Source organism: Aquarana catesbeiana, linkage group LG01, assembly GCF_042186555.1.
Source record: "Aquarana catesbeiana isolate 2022-GZ linkage group LG01, ASM4218655v1, whole genome shotgun sequence".
NCBI lineage: Eukaryota > Metazoa > Chordata > Amphibia > Anura > Ranidae > Aquarana > Aquarana catesbeiana.
In genome coordinates this window covers 910,166,089-910,182,873 of record NC_133324.1, presented here as the reverse complement: position 1 = coordinate 910,182,873, position 16,785 = coordinate 910,166,089, and the positions used below count along the sequence as shown (strand labels likewise).

The 16,785-nt window shown below is 42.5% G+C and overlaps 1 protein-coding gene across 3 annotated transcripts in view; it reads right to left on the bottom strand.

The window, feature by feature from the left end:
- LOC141120301 (pantothenate kinase 2, mitochondrial-like) overlaps window positions 1-16,785 on the bottom strand; it is a 78,360-nt gene that overhangs the window by 39,336 nt on the left and 22,239 nt on the right. For all 3 annotated transcript variants that reach the window (XM_073611002.1, XM_073611001.1, XM_073611003.1), the window contains exons 5-7: window positions 12,557-12,680; window positions 8,097-8,222; window positions 5,867-5,984 (exon numbers count right to left, since the gene is read on the bottom strand). In XM_073611002.1, coding sequence (XP_073467103.1) covers window positions 5,925-5,984; window positions 8,097-8,222; window positions 12,557-12,680 — 310 coding nt within the window. In that variant the 3' untranslated portion in view covers window positions 5,867-5,924. The remainder of the gene's footprint in view (window positions 1-5,866; window positions 5,985-8,096; window positions 8,223-12,556; window positions 12,681-16,785) is intronic.

The following is a 16,785-nucleotide window of genomic DNA, read 5'->3' as shown; positions in this document are numbered from 1 at the left end:
ATGGTTAGTCCCCCCTCTGTAAACTGATACATCTGGAAGAGAGCATGTTCTTTTGAAAAACAGATTTACTGGCCACATCACCATGCAAACCAGAAGAAAAAAAGCCTAAAAAATAAAAAAAACACAAATGCAGCCATCACATCTAAGAATTGGTAAGCTGCAACATAATAAAATGGGTTTATTACTATTAAAAAGCACAACGTTTCGGAGTTGGGCAGGACCCCTTTGTCATCACATGCCTAACGAAGGATTCCTGAGCGTAGATCCTTTGTGTGCTGGCAAATATATAGGCTTTCTTAACCCTTTCACACCGAAGCCTATTTTTGACATTTGTTGCTTAAAAGTTAAAATCTGTATTTTTTGCTACAAAAATACTTAGAACCCCCAAACATTATATTTTTTTTTAGCAGCGATACTAGAAAATAAAAAATGGTGCTCATTGCAGTATTTTATGTCACACAGTATTTGCGCAGCGAACTTTCAAACGCACTTTTTTTGGGCAAAAAGACAATTTCTTGAAAAAAAAAAAAAAAACAAAAAACAAAACACTAGACAGTAAAGTAAGCCCAATTTTTTGTATAATGTGAAAGGTGAGTAAATAGATACCAAACATCTCAGGCTTTGAAATTGCGCCTGCTCGTGGAATGGGGACTGACTACGGTACCTAAAAATCTCCATAGGCGAAGTTTTAAATTTTTAATGGTTATCAGGTTTGAGTTACAGAGGAGGTCTTTTGCTAGAATTATTTCTCTCACGCCAACAATTGTGGAGATACCTCATATGTGTGATTTGAACACCGTTTAAATATGCAGGCGCAACATTATGTATGCATTTTCTTTGCTGCGCGAGCTCATAGGGACGGGGGCACTTTAAAACTTTATTTTTACATTGTCACTTTAAAAAAACATTCTGATCACTTTTATTGCTGTCACAAGGAATGTAAACATCCCTTGTGACAGTAATAGTTGGTGACAGGTACTCTTTATAGAGGGATCTGGGGTCTAAAAGGCCCCAAATCCCTCCTTTGCACTTCAAAGTATTCAGATTGCTAAAAAACAGCGATTCTGAATACTGTAATTTTGTTAAAAATCTGCGCCATTGGCAGCTGAGAAAAACTGGAAGTGACGTCGCTTCCGTGTGCTTCGTTTCAATCTTACTCTAGCCGGCGGAAGTGCCGGATCACGGATTGGGTCCCCCAGTGGGACGGGAGGCCCGTAGAGAGCGGCGGAAGGCGGGACGGACATCCGCTTCCATTCGTTTGGGAGAACAACTGACCGGCTTTTAGCCGCATCGGTTGTTATCAATAAAGAGCCGACCGCCCGCTCTAAACAACGCTATCGGGTTGATACTTGCAGCTGCAGTCAACACCCTGGTATAACCCGAGAGCCTAGGACGCAAAATGTGTGTACGGTTGGCACTAAGGGGTTAATGTCTTCAGGATTCAGCTGGTAATCGCTACAGCACCCACCCTTGATGAGCCTCGTTTTCCAGGACCGTGTGCGACAGGAATATAGACAAGAGAGCCACAAGGCAGGATGTGATGTCACACCTGGGGTGAGGTGGCTGCTATGGTAGCACGTTTTGCAACTCCTATTTGGCTTTTTAATCGTAATAAACCCATTGATGCTGCACTTAGCTGGCGCCCTCGTGCTCCTCTTTTGTAATGTGAGAGATTTGTTACTGTCTCAGGTGGGACTGCCTACTGATGTACATCATCCTTCCTATGGGACTTTTATGAACTACCTATGCTATACAAGCATATCTTCACACTTATCTGGAGGGGGGGGGGGGGGGGGGGGGGGTAGGGGCCAACTCATGTGGATGGTACATTAGCATATGTTTACACCCCAATTTCAATTGTTTGTGCAACATAATAAAGGTTTGCTTTTGGGTTAATACTGCTTTAAATTAGACCAACGGCTGAACTGGATGCACTGGTGTCTTTATTCAACCTTGCAAATGGTTAAACTTTATTCTAGCCATAAAAGCTGGTCAGGACAGGCAGCTCTCTCCACCTGACTCTCTGGGAAATATAAATACAGTAATGTGCATTTCACTCACCTTGCCCAAAACCATTTAATACATTTATTTCATGTGAAGTAAGCCATATGTATATATATTATACATACACACTCTTCAGTCTTTTACTCACCAGTCCCTGATACAGTGAGATCTCAGATGTGCTGCCTACTTGGCACAAAATCTTTGACACGGGAACCTCCATACTTATCTATGGAGAGTTTGTAGTATAAACCCTACTTAGGATTGAATGGAGAATGTGGCATGCTGTGCAAACACGGTAGAGAAACAGAACTGCATTAGGGAAGGGTAACTAGGAAGAGCATTAAAACAAACAAAAAAAATTGTAAGAGCGAAGTTAGGCTTGATTGTTGAACTCTAGTGAGTTTAGAAAATAACATTCTCTAGCTAAGGGAAACAGCTTGAGGATAATGTGCATCCCAGGGTTATAAGGCTGCCTGCAGGAGAAATGGACAGGAGAAAAAGACACAGGAAACAGAAGGCCAGCCTTCTTCAGGCTATACTCCACCCCACCTGTTTAGTTTTGCTTACTGTCCTTAGAACGACTGTTTTAATTTTTTTGCTTGAATTGAACGTTTTTCTTCTACTATCAACAGCTACTGGTAGATTCAGGCTGAAGTCTTTATAGTGAATAAAGTGGTAAAACCTGTGTCTGTTCATTAAGTATTTTGGTGTTCTTTCTGCGATGGTCCTGCAGTTGGCAGAGACTACCCACCTGTGTTTGTTAGCACAGGACTCTGCTTCAAGTCAGGCTAGTATATCTGGGTATTCTTTGTGGAGTTATCAGGACTAGAGCTGCATGAGCTTTAAGTACTAAATGCAAAAGAAACACCCACTACCTGTCATACCCACCTCTCTAAACACTTATCTAGCTCCACGTTACCTCAGCTGGATCCAGCATCACCAGGGCTGGAACAAAAAAAAAAAAAGTGGGCAGCCGGGGAAGCTGCCCTGGGCACAGTGGTGACAGGGGCACCCACTCACCACACCCACACACTCCAGATCACAGGCTGGCAACTAGTGGGCCTTGGCTTCTGCTACTTGTGCACTCCAACATGCCCACTCCCACCACCTACAGCCAACACAAAAAAAAAAAAAAAAATAATAATATACAATGCATGCACAGCTACCTTCTAGCTGCTAGAAAGCAAGTGATTAGCCACGCACACACTCAATGACAGCTAGAGTATGGCAGCCAAGAATGGGTGCAGGGTGGTAACCCCCACTTAAAGGCATGCATTAGTAGCAGCAGAGAGGGGTGCAGTTCTGTATCCTTGCCCTGGGCGCAGCATGAACCTGTCCCACTTCTGAGCGTCACTCCTGGTTTCACAGGAGAAACTAGAAGCCATGGGCTCCTGCTGCTATCAGTCAAGCTCCTGTGAGGAGGGAGTGGGAACATGGCTTCCTGGCTCTATGGACACACGCAGCTTGGCACAGGACCAAATGGGAGCCTCCTTAACACCTCACTTGTGTTAAGGAGGCACCTCACTTCTAGGGAAGAGCCTAGAAAAAAAACAAAAAATTAATGTTACTTTAAGTCCTACTCTGCAGATTAACAGTGTAAAGAAGGCTGCAACAGGGGCAAAAAAAAAAAAAAAAAAAAAAAAGTGTTCTCCTCCCGTCATATGCCATCATCCTCTCCTAGGACTGCTTGTTACAACTGAGCAGGTGAGAGGTAGGATGGGTTGTAGCCTCAAAAAGGAGCTGGCCTTCAGTTTTCTATGTGTCTACTGCAGTATAAACCCAGGGTGCTCATGATCTTGCTGTGTCCCTCAACAAAATGGTGAGAAAGACTTCTGCAAAGTCCAAAAATCCTAATTTTGGGCTTGCCCAGATATACACTTTATAGACCGGTTGTAGCCACTATGGGAGAATCTGTGGTCAGTTTTGGTGCCTCATACAATTCTATATGACATTCAATCTACAGGAGTGAAACACCCTCATTTTTCAGCCTACAACAATAAACTGACAGTTGGGCACCCAGACAAATTGCATTGCAGTACCCCCGGGCACAGAAGAGATTGAGCACAGCTGCTAAGAGTACCAGTAAAAGGGATTTTCATAATTCATGGACAATTGATCTGGTAATACAAGGAAACGCACATGAATATTACAGACTTCATAGATAAAACTGCTGGCAAGGCATGCTGGACCGCAGTTCCCCTGAGTGTTACAAATAGACTCCTTGGGTACAAAAGCAAAAATCAGAATATAAAAAGTAACAAAAATAGAAAGCTTAAAACAAAAAAACTGGGAAAAAAAAAAAAAAAATTCAAAAAAAGATAATCAGTTGCATAATGAGAAAGGAGAAAAAGTTGCTTTCAGTCACCAGCTCTCTGCTCACGGAGCCCTGAGAACAGAGATTGGCAGGGTTAGAACCCTCGGATATCAGTGTTAGACCCGGTGGGGGACAGATGCAGCATGTAACTGATGCTGCACCCACCTAGGTAAGTATGATTGTGGGGAAAAAAAAAAAAAAATAAAAAAAAAACACAGATCTCTTAATACAGACTCTTAGGCCTGGACACATCTCACCGTAGTCTCATTACAAACCAAGCTTCCTAGGAAGCCTCTCAGTAACAAAACATTAGGTAACAGCTTTGATGTGAAATCTTCTTGGTCATTGAGCTTCTCAGATTTACGTTTGGCAGCAGAAGGTTTGCGTTACCAGTAAATGACCTAAACCCAGAGAGAAAAAGCCATTTACAGCCTACAAATGTAGAGCCTTGTTAAAAGACATGGCGCAATGGTGTGGAGTAAGCCCGAGCAACTGAATCACAGAGCAGACTGCAGCAGTTTAGTGTAAATAAGCTCAGAGCACCGCTCTAAGCACCCCAGACTACCCTGGTGATCCACAGCTCTGTCGGGTGCCGGCATCCAGGTACACATCTAAGATAGCGGTTTTATATGGAAGTCGAAAGGACACTGCAATCAGTTGGATAGGGGTGAAAAGTGTCAGCAGGGGTGGCCAACGAGGGGCCAAGGCTGTGGGCATTTCATCATTACCTGATAGGAGTGTGGCATCCTTTAGACTTCTATATACAGTGTGTAGTCTCAATCTAATTTCTGATTGGTTGCCACGGGTCACAACCCTACTATTGCTCTAAACCATAGTATTACCATTGTAACAACTGTATTAGAAAAAAAAAAAAAAAAAAAAAAAAAAAAAAAAAAAAAAGGAAATCCTATTCAACTAGGACACGTACAATCAGTAATCCAGAAAAGTACTCACTTCTTTATACACAGTAGGGGCCCTATTCACTGTACCTAAATGGACCCCCAAAACGTAGGAGGTTTGCACAGAGCAGATCTTCATTTCATGGCTGCACTGCAATACCAGATTTTCATCAGTAGGTGGCACTGCAAGTGAAGTCAGGAATTATGGCTCCAGATCCCAACAACACCTGGGAGCTGTGTGAAAAGGTGACCCCTTTGTGAGCTTATGAGCCATCAGGGGTATTTCCAGATTTCCTGAAAGTCATGATTAAAGAGGACCTGAACTCTGGAAATGGTAGGACTAGCTGTAATTAGATTATCTCAAATCGCATATATACAGCTATGAGTCTACAGAAGAAGAGGTGCCTAGGCATAGGAAGTACATCTGCATATTTCAGGGAGAATAAGACCAAATAGATTTTTTCATAGTATTGCTTAGGTTAATTTACATTACTAGATGTTCCCTATGACAAAGCAAATATTCACTTTTTTTGAGTTCAGGTCCAATTTAAAAATTGAAGACAAATTAAAAATACAGGACTGGCCTAGTTTGCATACGTTTACATATATGCCTACACATCTAACTAACATCTTTCACATGCTAATTTACCCAGCCGAAAAATATATAGATATGGCTTGGACCGGCTGTCAGATAATTGGATGTGTGATCAGGTTGTATTTGTAGGTGTCAGCAGCTCGAGCAATGCTCCGACGGCTCCAAAATAACCCTACAGAGGGAAAAAAAAAAAAAAAAAAAAAAAAAAAAAAAAATCAGACATTGTTCAGCGATATAGAATTTGTATGTTAAAAAACAAAGTAGAAGGTCATGTACACAAACAGACTAAAACGTGTGCCGATTTGGCAGGTGGTCTGTAATACCAACAACCCAGTCATAGGACATACAAGTAATGATATAATTTACAGAGTTCTTTATTTGGCTAAAAATATGAACATTGTAAAAAAACGTTCACCAATGTGGACTTGCACTTTAAACCTGTAACATTAGAGAAAGGACACATGAGGAGAAGGAACACCTCAAGGTGGGCAGGCAGACCCAGAAATGTGGTTGGGATATCCATCTGGATTTACAATCCACCAATGACACCGGCTTCAAACTCCAGCCAACCCCAACCGATCCCTTTCCCACCCATCACCATACAGAGCAGACCTGTCCACCACAAGCTGGATTCTGTAGTTGTGTGAGGTAATGCAGTTTAATATAAAAATATAACAGATCCTTAAGCGCCACTGTTCATTCCTGTTTCTATCTCAGCAAGCCACCACTAATACGCGATTCACACAATCCAAAGTAATTATAAAAATACCCTGCCTTGTAGCTAAAGAGCTTAACCACCTATGCTGCCCACTAAAAGTACATTTACTGCTAGCGGGCGGCACAGCCAGGTTTACAGTATGTCATCCAGAACATGTGCACTAGTGCGTCCCCTGGGGCGCGATACCGTAACTGCCGTGTCTGGTGGACACAGCAGATCATGGCACTCAGTACCCGTCCAGGGTATCATGTGATCACTATGATTGGTCATAGTGATTACATGATTATAATGTAAACAGTCATGCATGGTTTTTAATTCATGACTACTTGCTTAGTGTTGTGAAGCTGTGATTGGCCTACAGCTATCACATTGGTACCAGACACTCTGTACCGTGTGATTAGCTGTAGGCCAATCACAGCATGTTAAGGCTACTTTCACACCGAGTCGCTTTACAGGAGTTTTAGCGCTAAAAATAGCGCCTGTAAAGCGCCTCTCCTATCACTCCAGCGTGAAAGCCCAAGGGCTTTCACACTGGAGCTGTGCACTTGCAGGGCTTAAAAAAAAAAAAAAAAAGTCCTGCAAGCAGCATCTTTGGGGCGGTGACACCCCTGCCTATTGAAATCAATGGGCTGCGCCACTACACAGGCGCTATTAAACCCTTAATCGTCCGCTAGCAGGGTTAAAAGCACCCCGCTAGCGGCTGAAAAGCACCGCTAAAAATAGCGGCGCATTAACGCCGATGCCCCTGGTCCCAGTGTGAAAGTGCCCTAACAGAAAGAGATTCATGACAGTTCAATATTGCTTATAAAACAGTGAACATCACTGTAACAAGCAATAACCGTGAAAAAAAAAAAAAAAAAAAAACCCTGATCACCCCCACAGAGCAGTACAGTGTCACCATGGTGACATTGTAGACTAACTTTCACACAGACTAAAAAATATATACTGATTTGGGTTATTTTTTTTTACCAGACTGCATTTTGGCCTACATGCATGAAGAAAGATTATTTGTTTGCAAAATTTTATAACAGAAGCTAAGAAAAATGTGGTTTCAAAAATATGTATTTTTTGAGTTTAAATAAAAAAACTTAGTGGTAATTACCCCCAAAAGAAAGCACTATTTGAAGAAAATAAAAATAAGATATAAATTTCATTTTTCATAGTGTTGCATGACCGCGCAACTGCCAGGTAAAGTAGCGCAGTGCTGAATAGCAAAAAATGGTCTGGGCTTGAAGGGGGTAAATCCTTCCGGAGGACAAGTGGTAACATGCCTTTCTACCTAAATGTATTTAGATCAACTATACACAGATCAGCCATAACATTATGACCACAGGGCCGCAAGATCACAAGGCTGCAGGCAATACCGGCGATTGGCCCTTTGCCCTCTAAATGCCATTTTTTTGGCCATAGCTTCCAGATCCTCTTTACATATGGCAAAAATACGCAGACAAAATCCTAAATAGCTTGGACAGTATTGTTGGAACTGATACTTCTTATAAAAGGAAATAGCCAAAATTTGAACATTTTATAAAAGCCCCAAGAAAAAACCCCTTCCCCTCATCTCACCTCATGCTCCATGAAGAGGGCCTTGAGCTGTCCTTTAGACCAGTAATCCAGAGCATAGGCCAACAGCTTCATAGAAATGGTATTAATCCGCAAGAAGTTTCCCACAAACACCACTTGGCTGATATTCTGTCACAACCAAGAGAGAAACAGTTACCTTGTATACAGACCATGACTACCTTACCCTTAAAATGTGCACCTGTGCCCAATCTATGGATATTAACCACTTGCCAACCAGGCTTTTTCTGGCACTTTTTGTTTACAAGTTTAAATCAGTATTTTTTGCTACAAAATGACTAATAACCCCCAAACATTAGAAAATGCCGATCGTTGCAATTAAAAAAACAAAACACATTTTAATGAATTATAGAAAACAACATTATACACCAATTTTTTTTGCAAAAATGTGAAAGAGGATGTTATGCCATATAGATAGATACTGAACATGTCACACTTTAAAACTAAGCACACTCGTGGAAGGGCGACAAACTATGCTACTTAAAAATCTCCATAGGTGACATTTTAAACGCCTTTACAGGTTACTGTTTAGAGTTAGAGGTGGTCCAGTGCTAGAAATTTTGCACTCGTTCTAATGTTTGCAGCAATACCTCACATGTGGTACCAACACCATTTACATGCGCGACTTACGTATGTGTTGGCTTCTGCGCAAGCACGAAGGGATGGGGACGCTTTCCTTTTTTCCCTTATTTTACTTTTTATTCTTATACTGTCCCTTTATCACTTTTAATCCTATTACAAGGAATGTAAACATCCCTTGTAATAGAAATAAGGATGACAGGTCCTCTTTTATAGAGAGATCCAGGGTCAAAAAGACCCCAAAATTTATTTTTTTGTTTCTTTTTAATTTGACTTTATTTTCATTTTTTCCCAACAAACAAAACATTTTTATACAAAAAAAAGACAGTAAAATACATTTCCACAATTACATACTCAACCCACCCCCCCGAAACCCAACCCCTTCCCGTCTCATTTAAGATCAAAACACATTTCCAAGGTAAGCTTCCTAGAGATGATTCGTAATCCCGGGCATCAATCCTGGGGTTTCTACCCATACCTTTTCAAATTTTACACTACCCCCCCCCCCCCTTCTCGCATAGGCCAGTTTTTCTATTATTGTGTTAAATTTAAACGTAAAGAAGAAATTTTGGTTATCTACTTCCAGTCTGACCCGAAAGGGACGTCGCTCAGGGCCTCCTAGGCCAGAGTCAAACAAAGAGTATGTACTTTTTGACAGTCTATGGGAGCAGTCGCCCGCACAGTCAGATCGTTTCTCGGGCGAACCAGTGGAATTGATAAGCCCAAGAAACACTTGTGAGCAGCGTCGGGGGGGGGGTGGTTTGGGCGACGATGGGGGTGACCCCTCCTGCTTCGGAAAGCATTCCAGTGGCTCATGAACCACTCGGAATGCTTTTGTGTTCGTGGGAAAGCCAGCTGCAAAATACAGCGGACTTTTTACTACAACTTTAAGAAGACTGAATATAGTAATACATAATGCCAAAAATACTGGAAAATAGATTTCTTGTTTACGCACACTTTTAAAGGTCGCTCTGGTGGTTTTGGGTTCCCGCGCCCATTTATAATTGTTTTCATTTAGCTCTAATTTTGCAAACAATTACATATATACAATCCTACTACAAATATCTTTATCATTGAAGCTTGGGTATGAATTACTAGTCAGGTCAGCGAGCTTTCTCCAACAATGTATTATTTAGTCTGAAACCAGAACGAACACATCTTATATTGCCCACTAGAGGGAGTAACCGGCCAGAAGGATGATTGGGTCTCTGCTCTTTCATAGCCCTGTACAATGCTGCTTGACTTAGATGCTACAAGGCAGCACTGTAAAGAAGCTGAAAGCTCAGAGGCAGTTGTTACAATGTCAATATGGACGCTGTAATAAAACAAACCAGCAGCTGATATACATTCTCAAAATTTTTTTTTTACTATTGGGAAATAAATCTATGGAAAGTTCTGTTGATTATGTATTCGCCATGGTCTATACTTTACCAACACACCCTCTAAGCACTAATCTACAGCCCATGTATCCCAAATAAGGTTGAGCTCCGGCATGTTCGCACACTCCACGTGCAGAGCCTGCCAGGAAGTTGGCACGGCGATGCACTAATCACAGGCAGCGAGACATTTTCCCGATGTGCGGCTGCAGAGATCGGGAAACGTCTCACTGCCTGTGATTAGCGCAGCGCCAACTTCCTGACGGGCTCTGCACGTGGAGTGTGCGAACACGCCGGAGCTCATCCTTAATCCCAAATCTACAAGCAGGACTTGTTACCACAGAAGATATCCCTCTACACTACCCAACCTGCATTCTGAGCCAACAGAACTCCTGTAATACATTCACTGCAGAGATTGCTGCCAAGATTGTACAGCAGCTGGTCATGTGACCTAATGCCTAGGCACGTGCTTTGTGCTGGAAGGGAGGATCAGAATGCAGACTGACCAATGCTCCCCAGCAGCAAGGATCATGTGCTCAAACATCTAAGGATTTGGTCGTGTGACCAACCGTTGTAGAATTCTAAGAGCAGTTTCTGATGTGAAGGTATTTAAAAACCTCTGCTACCTTTTAGGAGTTAAAAGTGTGGTGGGCACGGTGCCATGTATAATAAATCCACTTTAGGAGGATACAAACACCTTCCAATCCAGCTACATCATTTGTCACCCTGATAATTTTTTTTTCCCTGCAGCCGCAACCACCTGCACATAAAAAAAACAAACACACTGCCGGTTTCCCAGCATTGGGAACTACACTGCACTTGAATTTCTGTGCAGACAGCTTTTTCAAAAATGGAGCAAGAACCTTTTCCCTGCACTCCAGGAGGCACAGCAGCCCATTAAAATGAATGGGCCGTTGTGCCAGCGCAAAACACGGCTTGCAGAGCCACACAAGTGTGAACCTAGCCTCAAGTAGAGCATCTGACCAATCCATTGTGTGTATGGAAGTGTTTTTAATACATTTGTGACTGGAGCTTCTAATCAGATTGAAAGCGATTGGTGTACTTGCCTTAGTCTATAGCACTTAAGCTGACCATAAGACCCCTTCCACACTGAGGCGTTTTTCAGGCGCTAAAAATAGCACCTGAAAAAAGCCTCAGCTGCAAACCCAGTGTGAAAGCCCGAGTGCTTTCACACTGGGGCGCTGCACTGGCAGGGCGTCACAAAAAGTTCTGGCAGCAGCTTCTTTGCAGCGGTGGAGGAGCGGTGAATACACCACTCCTCCCCATTGAAAACAATGGGGCAGCGCTGCTACACCGCCGGGAAAGCGCTGCTGCAGCTGTGTTTTGCAGGCGAATTTAACCCCTTTTCGGGTGCCAGCGAGGCTTAAAACTGCCCCGCTAGTGGCCAAACAGCAGTGCTAAAATGACAGTAAAGCGGCGCCAAAAATAGCGCCGCTTTACCGCTGACGCCCAGGGCGGCTCAGTGTGAAAGGGGTCTTAATGATTTGTTTTTGCTAAACGAGAAACAAACCGCTTCCTCCATCTATACGGTTGAGGTGGGTTGTCTCTGCTGGGACATTGTATTCTGATAGCAGGGCTCCCTGTTAAAATACGCTGATCACCAGCTAAATTGAGAAATAAAATTCTTATATCCCACGATTGACTTCTGTTGAACAGGCATGGCCATACATGGATCAAAATTCATTCGATCCCTGCTGAACTGGCCAGATTTCAATCCATCAGTTTCTCATGACTAAGCTCCGAGGGGCGGAGAGAAACGCATTGGAAGCGTGGCCTTGCTGAAGTCCAGGCTGAGGTTGCCACCCAGCACACAGGTGTTTGACAGCCTCAGCTGTGCACGTCTGTGTAGAAGGTGGTGTGTCCTTTCCCTCCACTCAGGTCTGCGATTACACTCAGCTCCCTGCTCTGTGCGACATCAGATCCCCACTCCCTGCCTTCTGGAGATGAGACACCATCTAAACTGTGTACTTTGAAAGGCTGTGGAGAAGAGAAAGCTGCAGATAAGAAGGTACAGCTTATGCAGAAGAATTGAATTCATCTCTGTGTATCACCTAAAGATAGTCACTTCAGTGGGTATATGGAAGGGTTTATCATCAATTTAATGAAATATCAACCAAAAATGAGAATTCTTTTCTTCCATGTCATCTGAGTGTTCAGTGTGTAGCCTGCCCGTACTTTCATCTTCTACTTGCAATTTTAATATGACTGCAGCAAATGATTTGTGTTTGGTAAATTCTTATCAGTTTTTTTACCACACGCTAACAGGAGAAAAAAAAAAAAAAAAGGCACGGCAAGTGTCTGCAGCACAAGGAATGAACAAATTAAAAGCCAATAGACACAAATGTAAAATCAGCATTGTACTGCAATCTTTTTGTACTTGGTGAAATAAATGAGAGCAGTCTGCATGTCTCGCATTGGTTCCGAACATTATCTGGACACCAATACATCAAGTGTGGCTGAAGGGCTCACCTCATTTAAAGCACACATGCGTGCTATGGATCCAATATTATTGGTGATAGTAATGAGGGTGGCTCTGGCCAAGTCTTCCTTGCTCACCAAATCCCTCTTCTCTTTGCTCATCATGTTCCCAAAGCTAGAAGAAGAAGAGAGAGTTCAGTGACTGCACTAGTCATAACAGCCCAATCAACTTGTAGAAATGGAACCAGACCACTAACAATCACTTCTGCTGACAAAACAGAGTGGGGCCACATTTTCAGATAGAAAGCACACAATTTTTAACTCTTGAGATGAATCTCCCATCAAGTATTGCCTCCCGAGAATCCAAATATGAAATGTCTCTGCTGTAGACTTTATGAAGAATCATTTAAGGAGGCATGAAATGTGGCTCTGTAATGACCATGACACTTGGATGATGGCAAAATATTGTGCTGGAGATGCCATGGCACTGGAGTCCCCAAGATGTAGAAGAAGCCAGCATTGTTATTTGTCAGAAGAAGTATATAATACCCCATGTACACGATTTGACCATTTGGGCTGATTTGTATTATTAATTGGAAACTAGCTCACAGGAGAGATTGTGATCACATATTACTATACCGATTTATGTTCTCACATTATCCTCTGAGGATTACCAAACCAGATCGATGCATCTAGGACACATCTTCCTAGGCATAGACCATGCTTTAAAGTGATACTAAAGTCTCATTTTTTATTTAGTAAACAGCAAACATGTACTTACCTGCTCTGTGCAGAGGTTTTGCACAGAGCAGCCCAAATCCTTCTCTTCTTGGGTTCCACTTCAGCTCTCCTGGCCCCTCCCTCCTGCCCCCACAGGAAGCAGCTTGCTATGGGGGCACCTGAGACGAGACGCAGCTCCGTGCATCCAGACATGGAGCTGCGGTTCATCCCACCCCCTCATTGGCTCACTGACTTTGATAACAGTGGGAGCCAATGGCGCCCACTGCGTGTCTTAGCCAATGAGGAGGGAGAGTCCCAGACAGCCGAGTCTCTGGTGCAACATCACTGGACAGAGATGGGGCTCAGGTAAGTATTAAAAGTATACAAAAAGCAGACTTCTACCTTATATCAGAGCGTCTCCTGGCACTCACGTGACTCCTCGGCTCTCTCCTCTCCCTGGCTGACAACTATAGTGGGACAGGCCGAGAACTGCCGCTGAGGAAAGGAGAGCCGAGCGGTCACGTGAGCGACGGGGGACGCTCCAATATAAGGTAGAAATCGGCATCTTTTTTATATAACAGACACTGGGACACATCGTTATTTTACAGTGGGGATCGTATGGTTTTATTGTAGTTACGATAGCAGCAGGAGAGGAGGGCTGGGGGGTGGACGGAGTTGACAGGCAGGGAGGGGAGGGGGGAGAGGATGAGGGAGAGCAGAGTTGCGGATGACGGAGGCACAAACTGACCGCTGTGTCAGGGCTCAGCAGCCATGATATACCATGGTCAGTTTACAGGGGGAGGGCAGAACCAGGCAGGATCAGCCAGGTTTTTTAGGTTATACAGGGGGCCAAATTACACAGCACAAGCACTGTGCTGTTATTCAAGGGTCTCCAAACTATGGCCCTCCAGTTGTTCAGGAACTCCAATTCCCATCATGCATAGTAATGTCTGCGAATGTCAGAGTTTTACAATGCCTCATGGGACATGTAGTTCAGCAATAGCTGGAGGGCCATAGTCTGGAGATCCCTGCTTTAAGGGAACAAGATCGTTTGGGGTTTTTTTTGTTTTTTTTTTAGGGTACCAAACTAAGATAAACCTTCTGCCTTTAAAACCACTTTAATTTTAATTTTGGCTGGTTTGTTTTGATAGCACAACAGCATTTGTAAGTATTGTTAATTCACAACAAGGATATTCCTCTATTATTGTATGTGTAAGAGCACAATGATCTTTGTCCATCGGTCTACATATGTATACCCCATCATCTCCTGGAGAAGAGGTATATGTAGACCAAAAAACACGTTGAAAGGGGAAATCAGTTTTTTGGTGTTATATCAAGTATGGAATACACTCCTTTTGGAGTTGTGATGTATATACTTGTAATGTGTGACTATTGTCCATCTACATGAAAACTAGGGGTTGGATAGATATTGCACTACCAATACACGTGTATAACAGCCTGGATACTTAACTGGAATATATTGTTTCTGGAATAAAAAAAAAAAAAAAAAAAAAAAAAAAAAAAAAAAAAAAAAAACACCCCTCGTGTCTGGGTACCATTAAAGTCCAATTTTAGCTAAACAAATATATGGTTTCTATTATAAAAAGTTACTCAACTCACACCAGTAAAAGTCAGTTTGTATATGCAGTAGAGCATGCTAGTTATACTCACTGTGGAATCTAAGGGGTTAATCCTCTGCATTGTGTAAAAAGGCTGTTTGATCTTTTCTCTGATCCTCCCCTTCTTCCACCGACTCCTAATCATCTCCTGATAAGATTAGGAGCCTTGTGGGCACTCTGCACATGCTCAGTCAGTCTGGCGTGTATTGCTAAAGAGTTTTTTTTTTTTCTTGGAAGGGTGCATGCGATCAACACAGGGCCAGTCATCACTGTCCAGACAGAGGATCGGGGGCCCTACAGCTTCAGAGGACAACCAGCGTAGAATGAAAACTCCTCCTACAAGCTTTAACCAGACACTGTTAGAAGTCACAAGACTGCTATATACTGCTGATGGAAAAAGGTATTTAGCAGTTTATATTTGCTACAATAACTACATTTCCATGTTCTGTGTACTGTGGGGGACCAGGTATAGTGAATGCAAGTCCTGGGTTTAGTAACACTTTAAGGATGTTGGTGCCCTTTTCCCTCATTCTTGGATTCACCCCTTGCATATGGCTGTATACATGTGACATTGAAGGTTTGTGTCAAGGAAGAAAGGCAAATATATACACAAAAAAAAAAAAAACCTACATTTTCCCATCCCCATTTAACACAATTTGGTAGCTGTAGATGCAAGAAGACGTGAGTAAGCATATATTTGGTGCTGGGGTGGATAATTTCACACATGATGTGATCACTTCCTGACCACAGAGGAACTGCTCATTTCTGCATTTACAGCCTCCATTGAGTAATATCACCACAACTGTTTTACTTTCAATTTTTGCTAAATCTTGTTATGTAGAATTCGAAACTAAAAGAAATTTTGAGCAAAATACACAGTATTAATGTTAAATGCTTTGGGGGCAATTTTGTTATTTTTATAGATTTTTTAACTGTTTTTTTTTTTTTTTTTTTTACCATTAACAGTTTTTGCTTGACAAGTAAATATTTAACCACTTGAACTCCGGAAGGTTTAAAGTGGAAGTCCATGCAAAATCTAAAATCCCTGCATCTATTAGGGATCTAACACTAACCTCTCTATCCCTGTAAAGAAAAGAAGAGTATACTTACCTTTTTGGAAGCCCGTCTGACCCGATCTCCAGCGCCGGAAGCTCTGCAGAGGACATGGATGACAACTGCTGTGAAATGAATGGGAAGTGATGTCACCCGTAGAGTTACTATGGGGCTTCCGTTGTCCTCAGTCTCCTCTGCACCCGCCTACGCAGAGAAGCCGTGGCTGACAGCTCAGCATGGGATCTGGTCAAAGCGGGTTAGATCGGCTTCCAAAAAGGTATGTACAGGCGGTCCCCTAGTTACAAATATCAGACTTATAAACAACTCCTACTTACAAGTAGAGGGAGACAACAGGAAGCGAGCGGAAATCTACCCCTAGGAAGGGAAATTCACTCCTGTAAGAGCTATTATGGGGAAAAAGTACCTCCACTGATGCTTTATCACCAATCCTTGTTTCCATAACAACCCAAAATTTTCAAAATCCAATTGTCATTGGGACAGAAAGACAGAAAGGGGTACACAGACAGCAAAGCAAATGTTACAGGGGTGATAACCCTTCCCTACATTATCCAAAAAGCCTAAAAAGGTTTTTTTTGACTGGCGCTACACCAAAAAAAAAAAAAAAAAAAAAAATAAGTACCAGTTCAAAATTACAGATTCTACTTAACAAACCTACAGTCCCTGTCTTGTTTGTAACCTGGGGACCGCCTGTATACTCGATTTTTCTTTATAGGGATAGAGAGGTTAGCGTTAGATCCCTGGTGTCTATAAATGCAGGGATTTTAGATTTTGCACTTTAACCTTTACATCTAGGGGCAATCAAGGGGCCAACTGTTTGCTTAACAATATGTAATGTGGGCCGCTTTTACTTTCTGATTTAGCGGTTTT